Raw genomic sequence first — 17,857 nt, forward strand, 5'->3', positions numbered from 1 at the left:
CACCTCTGCCCATGGGTGTGCTGCTACCGGGACTGCTTCAGGGGAACCCTGGGAACCAGGGTTTCAGCCCTTGAATTCACCCTGCTCGTTGCCCGTCTTCTACCATGTGTATTTATGTCAACTTTTTAATCTGGAAAATTGATTACATAATTCTTTGGGCTGCCTGGGAAAAAATACACACTGAAATTATATTCTGGTCGGTTTTAGCCTGAGACAATACATCATCTTATATTTAGAAAGATAACACATACTGATTTACTATCCACACAATAACTTATGCATAGCTGTAACTACAGGTTTTGTTCAGGCTTTTTGTTAGTGTGGTTATCATCCCCCCCCCCCCCCAACCAAAGTTACAGTGACACTTCAGTTCAAGGGCAATACACAACCCTTTTAAACAAGCCTGCCACAAAAAGTTCAAACAGTAACTTCTGTCTTTCCTGATACCTCAGAATAACCAATACAGACAGGGGAGGACTGAAAAACATTCTGCAACTCCTTCACCACAACTCTGATAACATGCGATGACCACCAACCAAATATAAATTACTAAAATATACTTATCCTCCTTTCTTACATGTCAAATGTAATTATGATAGAAATTCTATGCCATTACTATCATCAGCATTGTTTGCCAGTCCTCTTCAATCTAAAAACATTAGGAAATAAACAACAGCAGTACTTAAAGGGAGGAATTTTAAATGTCCACGTCCACAAATCTCACTATCAGTTATGGGAGTATTAAGCAGGAGCTTCCTTGCCAAGGACATGTAACCTCCCCAGCTTGGGGGGTGGGAGGGAATAAAAAACCCACAAACTCGTAACAGGGCCAACTTCAAACAGGTGCACAGAAAGCAATTAAGTGTTAATTTCAGAAGTACTCAAATAGGCTGTGAAACATTTTCAGAAAATCACGCTGAAAAATCTCAAAGTCAGAACTGTAGAGTGAACTCCGTAGAAAACAAGAAAAAAAAAAGAGGCAACTGACAGCTAAAAACACCTCAAAGGCAAAAAGGGAGAACAAGAAAGTATGCTGTTCTAAAAGGTATGTAGTAATTTTCATTGGTCATTCGCACAATTAAATTTCATTACATAACTACTCAATCCAATGCTCTAAACTCCAAGATATGTCTTGTAGCTGTTACGATGGTGCAAAACACAGTATAAAACCAAGGACAACCAAAAAAAAAAAAAAAACAAAACAGAAAATAGCATCCTAACACCATGTATATTCATTATATATTAATGTTAAAAAATGTTAAAGCATTTTTTCACAAAGCAAATTTTTTAGTTTATATGTTTGGGTTTTTTTTTTCAGTCAACAATGCATACCCACTGATGGCAACTCACCCTTTCTTTGGAAAAGTACTCTTCCCCAATGCCTAGACAGTTGAGGAAAAAGAATATTAATTTCCAGCTTATTTTTCTTCGTCCTCCACTGAGTCATATTTGCCAGCCACTGCATCAACATTGTTCATAAAACTTGTAAGGAACAATTTTATTATCTGTGGAAGACTACCTGTAATAATTAAAAATATGTTACTTCATTTAAAAAGCATGAGCAGAAAGTTCCAGAAAAAGTAATCTAAGAATAGAAAGTATATTTAAAGCATCTATATATTTGTGAATTCTTTTTCCGTTCCTAGTTCCCGACTTCACAACAAATAGAAAAAACTGGTACTGAATATTACCAAAGTAACAGAAGAGAATATCTTACAGCTGGACTCACCAGTTTTTGTCTTGACCACTGGTCAGCCTTTCCAGATAATTCTCTGCAGTTTTAGCAAATCCTGTTTTATTCCTAATGGTGACTGCAACTGTTGCATGTTCAACTAGGATATCAGATCCAGGTTTCAGAATTAAAACTGCCTGTTACAGGTAGGTGGTGTTGGAAACACCTTAAAACAAACAAACGCCACTGGAGAGGAGGAGTTAAGATAAAAGTTTATTCAGAACTACTTAAACACAGCCCTGCAGGTGGAAAAAAAATTGCTTTTTCTCAACTTATGTGGCAAGTATTTAGAGCTACTCTAATCTGACGGACAGTGGGTAGCACTAAACTGAGTTTGCATACAACAGAACAGGAAAAACAACAGATTGACATTTTGCGTAATAGGAATTTCATAATACACAATGTAAATCCTTATAGCATTATCCTTCTCCTTTTTATCTTAACTGAGAAGCAACCCTTCTGCCTTGCTTTTGATTTGGCATATGGACAGTCCCATGTAATAGTATTTCAATAAAGCCATACAACAAAATAAGAACTCTGCCCCTGGCCCTCCCAGAGTGAAAACTGCTTATATGGTAATTAACCTTTACGTATTCCAAGGACGGTTCAAGTATTACTAGTACTGGATATCCACAGGTAGAATAAAAAATACTAATGGCAGTTTTAAAAGAACCACTTATAAAAAGTACAGTATAGTAGAACATCATAGGGCCTGACTAAAATGTTTTATTAAAGGTTTACACCGATTCAACACAGAAAGGCCTAGTCTGATGGGCAGTAAATTGGCACAACCACTTTCTGCCCTAGGCCAAATTTTTTTTATTCCCCTCTCTGGGTTTTCGGGACAGCCAAAACAGGACAGGCCGACGCTCAGGGCTTGCCGATTCCCGGTGCCACAGCCCCAAACATACCGCACCACTCCGGCATCGCTTCCACCTCAGAGCACAAGCCCAGCGCACCTGCGCACAAGCACCGACCACAGGCGGGGGGCCCCCGGGTGCTCATAAAGCCACCACCTGAGAGCCACGACCGCCGCCACCACCGCGGGCGATGCGGCCGTGGGCGTGGCGGAGGCGGAGCTGCCCCAGCTCTGCCGTGAGGCGCACACGTTCCCGCTCTGCCCCGCAGCTCTCGCGAGAGCAGCAGGGGCCTCGCACCGCCCCCAGAAGCTCCGGGCCGGGGGAGGGAGGGGCGGCCTGGGCCGGCGGGGGGAGGAGCGGAGCGAGCGTGGTGGCAGCGGTGGAGGTGCGACCATGGAAATGGGCATGGAGGAGCTGATGCCGAGGCTGCTGCCCGTGGATGACTGTGACTTGGCCGAGGACTTCGATCCCACGGTGCCCCCGAGGACGCCCCAGGAGTATCTGAAGCGCGTCCAGTGAGTGGCAGGGCGGGTGGAAGGGCCGAGCTCCCGCGGGCTGGGGCGGCCGAACGGGCCCGCTCCGCTGCCCTCACCTCCCCGCCGGAGCGACGCGGCCGCCGGTGCTGCCGGTGCGGCGAGATCCCGAGCGGCATCGGGTGTAACCGCAGCCGCTGTGTGTCTGCTGCTGCTGTCGCAGAGCTGTGCAACGCCGGCTGCACTCCGTGGGTACCTCGGCAGATCCCAGCGACTCTTGAGGGCCGGTGCTGCCGTCCCCCTGTCAGGCTGTAGGTGCGGGGCTCGGCTCTCCCTCCCTTTCCTCCCGAGGTCTCGCTGCGAGAAGCGCTGCCGCTCCTTAGCGAAGTTGGGAGGCAAGCGGGCTTTGAGGAGGCCAGAGCTGTTGTGTGGAAACCGGGAGCACTTCACCTGTCACCCTCAAGTCAAACCTGCTGTGAGAATTGCCGTTACACAGCCAGTTTGACATACCTGGAGTTCAGAGATACCTGGCACATATCCATCTGCCACGGAAAAGGAAAAATGTAGCCACTTGGTTTTATTTTCTAGGATTGAAGCAGCTCGATGCCCAGATGTGGTTGTGGCGCAAATAGACCCCAAAAAATTAAGAAAGAAGCAGACAGTAAACATTTCAGTAAGTCTCAAAGCTTTTACACATTTTTTTTTCAAGAAAGAAAAAAAAATTAAGGGAAAAGGTGTTCATATTAAAATGCTTGTACAACTTTTGGGGAGTGGTTGGCATAACTAAATAGCACTGCGGGGTTTTAAAAGTATCTACAGAATTCCATTAAATGTCTGGATTTGAAGAAACACCTGTTCAACTGCTGCCTAACAGCAGTCTTTATAACTGACTTAAATTGATACTATCCATCCTATTTGATACACAGCAGAGTATTTCACTGCCTGAGGAAGTCAACTATTGTGTTAAATTTTACAAATATTTAATCATAAAACCTGTATAAGCTTTAGAGGATAGGTATCTCCATACCTGTATTTACATTTAAATACATATCTATGGTAAGGGTGGTAAGCGTGCTAAGTGCAGCTAAGCTTCACTGAAGTGGGATGAAGTTCTTATGCCACTTTTTTCCTTTGATGGGAAGTGGTGGAATATTTTATTGGAATTTTTCCTTACTCCCCCAAAATATTTTTCCTTCATGTTCAGACACTAACATCAACTTGGTTTTTAACCTCCCTTCAAATAGTTCAAGAGACCAAGTTTGCCGTTCTTTAGTGGAAACTGTGTAATGTGAAATTTCAGTACCCAAGAAAAGTTTCTACTGCTGACATATGATCATGTAACTTCTGTGACAGTTCTGTTTTCATTTGTCTCCTTTCTTTGTAGTGGCATTCTTAAACATTTGCCAAAAGATCTTATTAAAAAAAACAAAACAAAAAAACCAAAACAAAACAACAAAAAAACACCAAAAAACCCCACCGTCTTTCATGCCTGTCTTTAGAAGTTGTATCTACTTAACTCTCCGACTTAATTTCCTAAAAGATACTTTTGTGGTCTTCCATAATTTACTATCTTGGCAAGTAGAACACCTAAGATTCATAGCATCCATCCAAGATAAGGAAACAGTACCCTGCTTTTCACAGGAAAACTAAGGCAGAACACTTACTAAAAAGAAGACTAAATGATTCTTTGAGAATGTATTTTGAACACTTCTTACTTGCAGACAAGAAGAGTGAAACAAATTTTGTGCAAACTGTTAAGTCAGTCTTCCATGTGGTCATGAAATTACATGTCTTAAATGAATATTTAAATTATATTCATTTAAGTACATAGTACTTAAATAAGTACATAGTAAACATGTACTTATCCTTTTGTTCTTAAAGATTCTTCTTACACAGTGTTCCTTACATTCTAACTACTGCCAGTGTTTTCACAGATTTCTGGATGTCAGCCTGCTCCTGAAGGATACTCTCCTACACTCAAGTGGCAGCAGCAGCAAGTGGCCAATTTCTCAGCCGTTCGTCAGGTACAAGATGGTGTGTGTAAGGGGACTTGCAATGTCTGGAGAGAAAACATCTGTGCTTCACAGAGGACAGTTTTACATCCAGTATAAAAATGTCATTACTTTATGGTAGGATTGTAGGCAAATACGTTGAGTTCTTGAAAAATAATTTGGTATATTCTGTGTGGCTTTTAAACCTCTGATAAAGCTGAGTAAAGGTTTTTTAAAAAAATCTTTAGCAAAAATTTGTGTCAATATTTAAATTAGATGATAGAGAGTAACTGAGGGAGGAAAAAAATCCCTATAATGTTAAGCAGTTACATCAAAACCTAGTGCTAGCAGGAATGTTTTACAGAACTCAGCATTCTTAATATAATTGAAAAACAAGGGTATTCTAACCCTCTAGGAGTTTCATGTGCATAGAACACGCTGTCCATTGAAGATATTGTTGACTGGTGGCACCCATTATGAGAAATACTGATTTGGTAAAATTTAGTTATAACATTGTAGTATCAGCACAGACTTAAATCCTTCCTACTACATTAGCACTCTGCTCTTGAACAACAGAGAAAAAATGGAGAACTGAACAGTTGTCTCTGTCCACATTTCAAACAGAGTAAAATGCAACAAACCTAGTAAAGCTGTGGGTAGAGATTCATGATTACACTCTGGAATGCAAATGTGTTGATACTGAGCTGTAGAAATATCTCAAGTAACTAAACTATAACCAACTGCACTGAAGCTGCTGTAGCACTGAACTTTGCATGAGCTCATTTACCATTTTTTTCAAGGTAGGTAAATCAGTGAAGGCAGAGATCTGTACTGTTTTATCTGCACTGTGAACATTAGCTGAGCTAATACCTGTTTCTACAAAGCATCACATTGCACACTACATATTAAGGTTTTAGCAGAACTAAGGAAACTGACATCTAAAGGCATATTCACTTTATAATTTTTATACAAAAAATCAACTGTTCTCTCATCTGTGCCAGATTGAACATGGTGAAGTGTAAGCATATACTCAAAACTATTTAAGAAGAAAATTCAGAAGTAACTTGTTCACACTGTGCATCAGCTACTGTTAGAGTGTTTGTAGCAGTCATTTTTATTTCTACTATAACAACTGGATTGTGTGTGGGGGAGAATTTCTTCTGTTGTAAGATGTTTACACCTCTATACAGGAACCTGTCAGGCCAAATTATCTTATTGAATCCTTGCAAGGTAGAATAAATATACTAGAAAATCAGGGTTGCCTTCTTTCTAGTAGTTCTATAGACACCTGATACAGATACAGACTACTGCTGGAAACAGGATTTTGGCTTTATGTGTTAAGTTTGTTAAGTCTCTAAGTCTATTAAATCTTACTACCTCAACTTTATGTACTGTACTGTAAAATTCCTTTTACTATTACTTCCAAATTCCCAGCATAGGCAACAAGAGGCATGGGAAATATTTATCCAGTTATAAATTAGTATTTTATAGAGCATCATAAAATACACTACTTAGAAATTTTAAAAATAATGAAGAACAATTACAGCTAGAGTGAATTAACTGCAAAGTTAAAATGTGATCTGGCTTTGTTTTAATCAGAGCCTGAACAAGCACAGAAATCACTGGCAGTCACAACATTTGGATAGCAACGTTACTATGGTGAGTAAATTCCTAATAGCCCTGTGGTATTTTTCCAGTCATTAAATCCATGGTTAATCTCACTTTACCAATTAATGCAACAACTTGTGAATATTATCAACTCTTTCCCTCAGTGTCTTCAAGATCGCAATATTTCACAGTTTTCATTTATTTTTACTTCAGCCAAAATCAGAAGATGAAGAAGGCTGGAAGAAGTTTTGCCTTGGTGAGAGAGTATACTCAGGAACAGATGCACTGTCTGATAATGAAAATCTAGGAATTGATTACATAAAGGTGAGTATAGGACTTCTAAGTTTCAGCTGCTATTTCCAAGAATAACTGCCAGAAAAAACCCTATTGTTTATTACCACTCTATGCTAAATAAGAAAGGCTCTTTGGTGAGCCCAGAAAATCCCATTTTAATTCTCTCTTAAATGGAAACTGAGTGAAGCAGAGAACAAGTCTATCCCTACAGTCAAAAGCTGAAGAGTTCCTTCATCTGTGATCAGCTAAAGCACACTACTTTGCTGCTTAATAACAGAAAGCTTTCTGTACAGTCTGCTCTAGTTTTTTCAGTGTTGATATGTGGTTCCTCTTTATGTACGTAGAATCATAGAATTGGCTGCGTTGGAAGGGACCTCAGAGATCATCGAGTCCAACCCTTGAGCCACCGTTGCGGTTGCTAGACTATGGCACTGAGTGCCACATGCTGTCCTATAAACATGCCCTTCACTGCATCATTCTGAAAAGAAAAAGAAACATTTAACAAATGACAGTAAAACCAATGTTGATAATAAATTTGACTGCACCAGATCTTGAAGTTACTTGAAGATTAATTTTTAATAGATTTCAAAGCTCAGAACAGACATTGAAATCACTACGAATGTCTGAACATCATGTAATATATCAGTACATTCTAAATTAGAACAAAAATGTTTATGATAATGTCTTCATTTTCCAACTTGCTATTTTTTCAGGTGGGCTTTCCCCCCTTGCTAAGTATTGTAAGCAGAATGAATCAGGTAAGCCTGTCTCTTAGAATCATACAGTGACATTGCACAAACCATTGTTTCTCATAGTCTATCTGTTGCAGAAGACTTAGCTATTTTTCTGTGCTAGAGTAGGCCCTGAATTATTACGACTGCAATTTATGGTACACTTACAAGAACACATAATTATCTTGCCTTCAGTCACAAACAACTTTACTAGGAATATTCAGTGTTTGAATTCTTGCTAAATGCTCCATCAGGTGCTTGAGAGTGTTTTAGGATTTCTCACTCTGTGTTTTAGGCACTGTCCTTCAACTTAATTATGAACTCTTACATACAGTGCAAAGATAAAAGAATCACACTTTTCTGTACTACTGTTTCCCACTAGTCCACCTTTATACAGAAACAACCAGTCAGTGTGATGCCTCTTTCTTACTCTGCAGTTATTTACACAAAGCTTTTTGTTGAGACAGTTATTTTATTTCTATAAAGTACCTTCCAGAAACTGGTGCTTTAATAGTTACTTTACCGTTAAATGTTACTCCAACACAGAGTAAATACCATTTAGTATCACAGTGGAATAGAAATACATAATGTATGTATATTTTTTTTAAATCACTTTGCTTTTAGTTATAATATTTCAGATATGAAGACAGCAAAACCAAACGCTGCAGGTATTGTATTGTCTCTTTCTGTTCTTCTTTTGAAGGCAACAGTAACCAGTGTCTTAGAATACCTCATAAGCTGGTTTGGAGAGAAAAAATTTACTCCAGAACTGGTAATTTTTTATTTATTCTAACTGCTTGCACATGAACTCATTAAACAAGGAGTAGACTGCTCAGTTTTCTATGAAACTACTTTGTTTTCTAAAGAGTTCTTTAGATGCATGTGTTATACTCAGTTACTTTTAAAACTTTCTTGATTTGATACTGGAATGAGCAGTCACTAAACTTTTTGGATCACTAATTACAAAACATAAGATATAGATTTATCAAGTACTGCAAAAATCCCCTCCCCTTTTACTGCTTTCCAAAGTAACTTAAATTGCAAGGCTGCATGAGTATCAGTACTGCAGAGAAAAGAGGGTTAGACTGAAGCAGCTTTGGGTTTGACCAGTTAAAGCTGTCAGGGTACTGCACACTGTATTTCCAGACATCTCTGTTTTAATTTGGAGCTATATGACAGCATGCTGGTAAAGACACGTTTAATCTTTCCACATGCAGCAAAGACCAGAAAGTTAAGCTGCATTAGCATGGTGACACATCAAACCTAGTAAGAAACTCTGATTGACAGCGTAGATTAACCCAGAGTTTGGCTTCTGCTCTTATGTACAGTTGTATCTACAAAAGACCTTGGTGGATGCATCTCATCTCATTTGGTATCACAAACCAAGAGACTAATGAAAAACTCTTGTTTTGAAATGAAAGTAATGAAAAACTTGTATAATACTAAAGACAATTTCACTATTTTTGAGCCACTTAAAGGCCTTTCATGTGCTGTTCTTTTTTATAGGACTGTTTTCTTTTTAACCAATATGCAAAGAATGTGAACATTGACTTTCAATTTATTCCCATAATGAAAGCCTGGCATTAAGGGAAGAAGTTAAACTGGTAGCTGAAGTTATGTTTGTAAGAATGCAGTACAATTCAGTGAAGTAAAATGCAGAGGAGGTCTTTTCACAATGATATAAATCTTAAAGCTGATCTACCAGAGATCTGACTTGATACATTAATTCTCCAAGAATGTTTGTTTTTCCACAGCTTTTAAAGTTAAAAATTAATAGCTAAGTAGTAAAATTTAGATATTACTAGAAATAATCCCTCCTTCACACTTAAAGTGTAAGCTGTATTGATTTATATCTTGGACAGAATTAAAAAAACAAAAATAAAATCCAGGAGTACTGCTCACAAACTGTTTATTTAGAGGCACAAAATTCTGCACAGTTTCTAATTTGGCTTTCTACCTTTTAAATTCTGGCAGTAGCATTTACATGCAATTTGGTTTTGAGACCTGCACTCCAGGCCTGCTCCACATAACAAGAACTGCATGAAACCTCAAGGAAGTGCTCATAATTAAAACTTTGTTATTTGAATGTACACAGGGTAGGTGGTTTTATGCACTGCTGGCATGCCTTGAAAAACCTTTGCTACCCGAAGCTCACTCCCTTATTCGACAGCTGGCAAGACGATGCTCAGAAGTCAGAGTACTAGAGGTAATATTTAATATAACCTTGTGCAAAGGACTTGCCAAATTTAGCAAATTAGGATGATGATTTTTCAGCTCTCGAAGTCTCAGGAAGTAATTTTTCATGTCCTAAGTTTGCTTGAGAATGAAGGGAAAGCTACATGCATGTAGCTGCTTTTCTGTTTGACACGGATAACTGGGTAACAGAAGAAATGTTCCAATATTTCTCTCTCTTTCAGGAGAACAAGAATGAAGAACAAATATCAGCTCTGAACTTGATAATCTGCTTAGTTAGCAGGTAATGCAACTTAAGATACCTAAACCAGTATAAAGTATGTCCAAAATAAATGTGTGATTGCTCTTGTCCTAATCTGAATTCTTTCAAAGTGGAAGTCAATTGAAGTACTCTGGGCCTGTGTAGCAAACCTAATTTAGCTAAAAGGATTAAGTTTATCTTAAGACTAAGTTTTTTTTTCAAGAGAAAAACCTAAGCTTATTCAGCTTAGGTTTTTCTTGGTTGAGGCCCCTGAACTGGAGAACTCTCATTATGGTAGCAATTATGATATAATAGCTAGGAGCAAAGTAAGGAGTACCTTGCATTAGAGGTTTCTCACCTTTTTCCACTTGTCCCCACCAGGTACTTCGATCAACGTGACCTGGCTGATGAGCCTTCCTAGACTGCTGCAAGGGTTTTGTGTTGCCATCATACAAACAGCATTATCATGTCAGTTACCAGCACTGTACTGTTGACACCTAAAGCTCCTTCAGAACACCCTCATGATAATGCATTTGGGACAGCAGTGAACAACTTAGGCTGAGCTTTAGCATGAGACTGACAGTGTCTCCAGTATTATTAGCACCATCATTGTGAAACAGTCAATGAAGTGTCTGGCATCATCTCTCGAGCTACTGTCTCTGTAGACTACATTCTTGGTTAGGAACTCCTGTCATCTGAGTAATCCTGTGGACACTGCTATTAGATTAAGTCTGAGGTTACAATACCTATGATTGTTCTTTAACACTCACCTACTGAGGGCTTTTTTAAATAAAAATGAAGCATTTTTAAGAGTGTTCTTAAATATTGTGTCTTTTTTCATTCTTCACACTATTTAACAGCTGCCTTACTATAGAAATCTACATAACTAAGCCTGAATGGTTTTCTCCAAACTTTCAAACCTGAGCCCTAGGCACTGCTAAGCAGTTCAACTATAGCCAGTAAATTTTCAGTAAAAACATTACTAATTCCTGAGTAGTAATACTTTTTTCAGTAAACAGCTGCAGAAAGCAGTATTGCACAGCTATACTGAATGCTTTTAATAGAAGCATTCTTTAATCAGAATGAACAAATTTATATCTGTATGGTATCTTGACAAATAAATTAGGTCACTTATTTATACATTTAAAATGGAGAACTTTGTACATAAAGGACTCCCTCTGTTTCTAATTATCCTCAACAATTAAAAACCCATGTTAAAGGGACTATGAATTCTGCTGATAGTAGTAAACTGATGCACAGTATTAACAATGCTTTCTATATTTGTTGAATTTAAGTCCCTTCCCTCACTATTAAAAATAAATACTAACCACAACCTCTTCTTGATAAACCTTTAATATGTCTCTGAGTGATTGGCACTTTAGCACCTGGGAGGGTGGCAGCCTTAACTGTCAAGTTTAAAAATCAAAGTGAATTTCAGTAACTACTAAAGTTTTAATTGTAGAGATACTAACAGAGTCTTTGTTACTTGTATGTTGGTATTCTGCTACACTGGTACTAAATGTCTATTGTGGGGCAGATGCCAAAAATGTGACATGAAAATATCCATTTATTACATATACAGTGCAAGCTATTTCTAGTGTCTTTAGTAACATTTTCAGCATGTTGAAAGCAAGATGAGTTGGCAACTGAACCCACAAAATGCAAGAATCCTAGTTAGCTAATCCTCTAGCCCTACAATTTAAAACAAACCTGAGTTATAAAGGTTAACAACCACATACCCCTATAAACTACCATTCTAAAAACACCCAGCATTTTCAAACAGCTGATCCCCACTGAGTCCCATACAACTGTAGTCAACTTCCATCTCTGCTAGTTCTGTAAGCAGCAGGACAGCATTCTGCTAGTTCAAGTTCTGTCTAGATGCTTCCTACAACTATTTGAAATAGCGTTCACAGTACCTGAAAAGGTCAGAATTCGGTCACATCTTATGCTCAAGTGTAACAAACCCCTAATTATTACATTTATAATCTATAGCTTGACAGCCTGTAACAGGTATCTAGAAAAGGTTTGATCCGTTCCAAATCTCAGAGTTTCCCCAGGGCTGAGGAAAGAGCAGCTTATGCTGCTCTTGCCCACCGTGCAACTGGACAGCATACACTCCTCCCAGCACAAAAAGCTGTAGCAGTTAAAGGTTCTATTAGCTTTTATAATTACCCTGTTATTTACAGGTCTCAAAGGACACAATGAATCACAATCACAATCCATTCTCCCACTTATGGTGGGAGTTTCTACTGTGATTGAACCTGCCAACAGAAAAGTGTTAAAGCAGAATTCATTCCAAGTTTTAACATGGTGTTTCCATGCTTACCTACAGCAAGGTTTGTATTGTCACACAAAATCTTTCAACAAGTAGTACCTAGCAAACCTCAATCTCCTCACGAGTCTTGATGATGTCTTTATAGCTTCTTTCACACCTAATCACCTGATTACAATGAGTTGAAACTAACAATTAATTATGTTAATAGTAAGTTTAAGGACAACAAGCAAAACCGAATTTCTTCCTTTGCCCAGGATAGAGTGGGACTTAGCAGTAAAATTATTCTGACTCAAAAAATCAGCTGGTTATTTTAGGAAGGAAGGAGAAACTGTAACTATGTAGAAATAAATTCTCTTCTTTGCTTCTCCCCCCACCTCTTCACTGAACACCCTTAATGATACCTGCTCGTTCGTGTGAGTAACTGCTGCCTCACAGTTCAGATGAATAGGGTAAGGTAGCAGTTGGGCATTCACATTAGGTCACACAAAACACATTCATTTCTTATACCAATTTAGTCTTAATCAGGATTTTATCCTCTTCTCAAAATGTGCCTCTGGTCTTCCATATGTCTGTTTTAGTAACTGAAATATTTTGCTGAAAACTTGTAAGTTGACAGCTCTTACCATGTGGATGTTAATAACCTGGTCTAGTATAAGTTTCATATCAAAATAAAATTATAGTGTTAGTTAGATTAACATTTATATTTTTAATTGTGCAATGCTATAATTTACAAGCTATATACAAAGCTGAACCAACATAGTGAACCCCCACACAATGGATTTTAAAGGCAGATACCCAGATTTGAACGTGCTCTACATTTTCTGTATCATCACCTGAAATTTACCTGGGGAAAAAAAAAACAAAAAACAGTCAGATCAAAATTGCACAATTAGAATTACTTTTACAAGCAATTATTTTCTTGTAGTAATTATGTTAAAAGAAATAGTAAAGAACATTTCACTCTTACATTTCACTCTTGTTTCACTGTGAACAATTTAGCCATTATTTAAACCAAGTATTTAAATTGAACTCCAGCTGGACAGCTTTTTATGTAAGTTGACCTGTATCCCACATCACAACAGTTTTGTCAGCTAAATTTAAAATTTGTGCAAAGTCTGTGGGAATTTTTAAATACACCCTAAGCAGCTTGGATAGTTACATTGCACTTCACTTACTAATTTTTGTATTTACTTCAGTAGAGAAAGAGCACCTATCTAGTTTTTATCTTCACTTGCTCAGCTAGCTTTCTGGGCGCACATCCTTATGCATTTGATGCTTCCAAATGTAAGCACTTCTTGTAGTTTAGCTTTCTGCTCAATATCATACACGTTTAACTTCTGGCAGTATTTTCTGAACACTAAAGAATTTAGTAGCAAGCCTTATCCAGATGTTCATACTGACTCCTATGGCCCAGCAGTTTCAAACTAATCCTACCTCAATAAATTTACACAAAGATAAAGCCAGCAAGGAAAGTTACCAAGTGAATAGTAACTGAACTACTTACATGCAGGCATTGATGAAACTTCTGCTGTTACAATACTCTTTATTCCCAGATTGGACAGGCCACCTCTGATGAGTCCACAGGTAAATGCTAAATACTAAATATAAAGTTGCACTTCGAGTGAGTGTCAAGGGTGAAGCTTAGTGCTAAAGACTGAAACTAAGCATTCAAGAACAAGACAACACTTTGACAATATAAAACTATGGATGTTTTGTTACTGTGTTTGAGAGACTCCATTATGTCTCTAATAGGTAAAAACTCCACTATTTGGTACAGCAGAGCTCACAATTCAGATTTCTCATCAGAAGTCACTTGTTTCAATTTCCATTAAGCCTGGAGGAACTTATCCTTAAAAGAATTATTCTCAAGATGTGTCTCAAATTAGCAGCTGGTATTAAAGTCAACAAAGGAGAAACAGTCCGAGATAGCATTCTTGCACAGGCCACATTTTAGAGTACAAGAGCCTGCAGGTATTTAGAATTTATATTGTAAAACAAAAGTAACATTTCACCAAACATGCACAAAGAAAATCCCAATGGCAACTGTGATGAGTGAGGAGATTAAGAAACCATAAAACGGAGCTGAATTCCTCATTTCTTCTATCTACCTGCATAAAACTGTTTCTGCAGAGGCAATGATTTTACTCACCTACTACCCTAACTCAGCACCTACACTCAAAAACTATTTTCTTTCTGAATGTGCATATAAACTCAGAATTCTAGGTAACAAATAGCATCTTCCAATTATGTTTTGGAAATTTAAAAAATATTCTGAAAGCACATGCTTTCCAAAGAGAAAGAAAGAATTTGTGTGGCAGTGGCAGACCAGCTCCTACCACCAAGTAACTCAAGCATGACAACAGGAAGTTTCACAGCTACGAGAACTGTTTCTTAAAAAATAAATCAAATCCACTTTCCAAAATCAGGTGAATTTCTAAAGAGCACAGTTTTTGGAGACTAAATCCCAGCCACCTATTTGAAGAGTTTCTGGCCATTATATTAAAGTAAAATTGAAGTTATTGTTAATAAAACAAGACAATTCAAATCAAACTGGTAGATCCCAAGGATGAAACTGAAGGGTACCTTTGGTGCATGTTCTAAATACTGCTTTCCTGCAGACATTTGTGTCAAGAGACGAAATTTGTTGTCTTGAAGGACATAAATACCCTGTTAAAAAAAATTTACAAATCAAACATGCTTTTTAGCTGAATATGAAGTAACATGTAGTTATCACTACTACAATATCAACTTCTCATACTAATTTTCTACCAAAACCTATCAGGAGATATATTAAAAAGTTACTATTTAAGTTCTAATCAACTGCTGTTCTATCAGCTTGTAGCTTTACAACAGCAAATATGAAATTCAAAGCATTTAGTATTTTCAAACAAGATGGCAACAAACACATGATAAACAATTTTTAAATTGTATTCTGAAGCCACATGCCAACATGAACCTTAAAAATCTGATTTTTAAACAAAAGAATTGAAGAACACTTTGGGCTTCTTATACGGTAATGGATTCTACAGCAAAAAAACCAAAAATGTGCTTGAAACTCAAACTTATTACTGATTTTGTACGTTAAATTGTACTCTACAGAATTAGTACCTGATGATTAGTCCTTAGGTTATCTATTTGTTTTTTGAATACAGTTGTCCAGAAATCTTTGCAAATGAACTTCATAATATCTAATTCATCCTTGAACCTGGCAGTATCTTTTGTAAACCTAAGAGGTAAGCGAGACATATATCAATAATTAAGGCAGACACAACTTGACATTTAATCAGACAAATAGAATTTAAAAAATGGTACTAGGCAACATTGTTTTTGAGGCTGCTACAGAAATTAGTTTTCCAACCATTGTACAAATATTCTAGCATCACTCTGCATTCACCAAGTATTTTAACTTAAGTGCAACACAGTGTTATCTTAATACCTGCAACATGACAGCAGAATAAATGGGTTTAATGATGCCATTATTAAAAGCAGTTGAAATACAAAAAGATACAAAGCACATCACTTTTATCTTCAACTTAACAGCTGTCTTCATTCTAAACAGAGCATAAACAAAAAGCTCCTATGTATACTACTGCTTGAAAGGTCTTCAAATGTGCAGAAAAGCACTAGCATACAGAAACAAACGTGTAAAACTTGTTCCTGTTTCCCAAAAAGGGACCTCTTTCTCTTGCATACTTCAAAATTCTCCTTTAAGTTATTTAGCTGGCACTAAACCACCATTTTGTTGACAGAAAGCACGACCTGAGAAAGAAGCTCAAGAGTCTCCAGAACACCTCAGAACAAGGGCCCTGAGGTTTTATGTGCAGCAAGACATCGAGCATCCCCAAAGGGTCTGGGGAAACAAGGAGGAAATGTGCTCCGTCGTGAACTCCGAGGACCGAGAGTGCTTCAGCAAAACGCAAGAATAACCAGTCGTAAAATTAGGCTGAAGAAAGCCATTACAAAGAGAAAAAAATCATGAAACGTACCAGAAGTAAGAAACATGATAAAGAAAGTCTAAAAAAAAGTACAGTTACCAATGACTATAAAAGGTAACCATATACCCCGACTCAGTTTTTATGACAGAAAACACTCCAAATCTGTCCTGTGGTATTCAAAGACAGTTCCCCACAAGAACGAGTTGCCAAGAGACGCCAAAACGTGCAAAGAGAGAGATGAACCCCCAGCACAACCAGCCCTCCGTCCGCCCAGAGCAGGAAGCAGCTTTCCGGCGAAAGGCGATCTCTCCCGCCCCCAGCAGGCCGGGCAGCCGCAGGGAGATAACCCCGAGGAGGAGGCAGGCCCGCCGTGACGCGGGGCACTGAGATGGCCGGGCTGGGGCAGCGGCAGGGACTCACCTCTCGATCAGCCCCTGTCCGACGCGGAAGCCCATGCTCTCCAGTTTGGTGGTGCAGCGGCCGTTCTCCTGCAAGACACAAGGCGCCGCCGCGGCTTTACGCCAGCCGCCGCCCGGCGGCCCCCAGGGCGGCCCCGGCCCCACTCACCCCTTCGCCCTGCTCGGCGGCGCGGTACAGCCCCGCCACCATCTCGTTGTGCAGCAGCAGGAAGAGCGCCTCGTCCGCCATCTCCGCTCTGCAGCGGGATCCTCACCGCCGCCGCCGCCGCCTCGCCCTCACCTCCCCGCTCGGCGCTGGGCAACACCCAGCTGCTGCCGGGCCCGCCGCGCCGCCCCTTCCGGCGGGGTGAGGCCGAGGCGAGCCGGGTCCTCTCAGCCGGGGATGCTCTCGAACGAGAGCACCTGCGGTCTGACTGCTTCTCCCCGTCAGAAAAGCAGTCGGCGTTCCCGCCCGCCGCCGCCCAGGGAAGGCGTCCCGCTGGTGCCGGCCGAGGCGTGTTCCGAGGCGGGGATCTCTTACGCTATCGCTGCCCCAAGGCCGTAGCGCGAACCGGGGCTACAGAAGCGAGAGGCAGAACTTGGGCAAACACGCCTGTTCCTTGCGGAGCTGCCGCCGCCCGCCTCACTTCGGGTGTGGGAGGGAAGGGGGATGGACGATGAGGAGTCGTGGGTTCTTTACTGCCTTCACACCGCCACTCGCTCATTCGCCGTCCATTTCCTAGCGCCGCACAGTAACTGTGGGCTCCGCGTCCCGGGCTCCCCCCAGCCGCCTCTCCGAAATGTCAAAGGCTGGCCGGGGGCGGAGAGCGCGGTTTAAAGCCTCCGCGCAGCAGGCGCCAGGAACAACGCCCGGTAACGGAGCTTCATAGTCCTCCAGCCGGCGGAGCCCACGCCAGGAGGATGCGGGTAACGGGCGGGAAGAGTGACGGCAGCTGCAGGGCCGCCAACAACCCCCGCGCCCCTCGGCAGTGCGACAGCCCTTAGTAAGGTCCCCGCCTATTGGCTTGCCTGGCCTACAGCCTCTGTAGTAAAGCGGTGATTGGCCTGCGCGCTGCCGTGTCGGCCTTACAGAGAGTGGAAAGCAGGATGTGTCCGAGGGGGT

The 17,857-nt window shown here is 40.1% G+C and overlaps 2 protein-coding genes across 4 annotated transcripts; one reads left to right on the forward strand and one right to left on the reverse strand.

The window, feature by feature from the left end:
- Positions 1–2,891: 2,891 nt before the first annotated feature.
- GEMIN2 (gem nuclear organelle associated protein 2) lies at positions 2,892–10,946 on the forward strand. 3 transcript variants are annotated; one of them, XM_008505218.2, is made up of 10 exons: positions 2,892–3,107; positions 3,654–3,738; positions 5,000–5,089; positions 6,656–6,715; positions 6,878–6,988; positions 7,672–7,716; positions 8,393–8,461; positions 9,785–9,895; positions 10,107–10,165; positions 10,505–10,946. In XM_008505218.2, the coding sequence occupies exons 1-10, from the start codon at positions 2,986–2,988 to the stop codon at positions 10,542–10,544; spliced, it is 792 nt and encodes a 263-aa protein (XP_008503440.1). In that variant the 5' UTR covers positions 2,892–2,985; the 3' UTR covers positions 10,545–10,946. The 3 variants fall into 3 exon arrangements, with proteins under 3 accessions (XP_008503440.1, XP_030307742.1, XP_030307743.1); XM_030451883.1 differs by having other exon boundaries at positions 3,023–3,107; positions 4,989–5,089; XM_030451882.1 differs by lacking the exon at positions 8,393–8,461 and having other exon boundaries at positions 2,893–3,107.
- Positions 10,947–13,075: 2,129 nt separating this feature from the next.
- TRAPPC6B (trafficking protein particle complex 6B) lies at positions 13,076–17,717 on the reverse strand. The gene is made up of 6 exons (XM_030451884.1): positions 16,904–17,717; positions 16,757–16,824; positions 15,510–15,627; positions 14,985–15,068; positions 13,906–13,999; positions 13,076–13,245 (listed from the first exon to the last, which is right to left on the reverse strand). Exons 1-6 carry the CDS (start codon positions 16,982–16,984, stop codon positions 13,214–13,216), a joined length of 477 nt encoding a protein of 158 aa, XP_030307744.1. The 5' UTR covers positions 16,985–17,717; the 3' UTR covers positions 13,076–13,213.
- Between the last annotated feature and the right edge of the window lie 140 nt (positions 17,718–17,857).

Source organism: Calypte anna, chromosome 5A (genome assembly GCF_003957555.1).
Source record: "Calypte anna isolate BGI_N300 chromosome 5A, bCalAnn1_v1.p, whole genome shotgun sequence".
Lineage (NCBI taxonomy): Eukaryota > Metazoa > Chordata > Aves > Apodiformes > Trochilidae > Calypte > Calypte anna.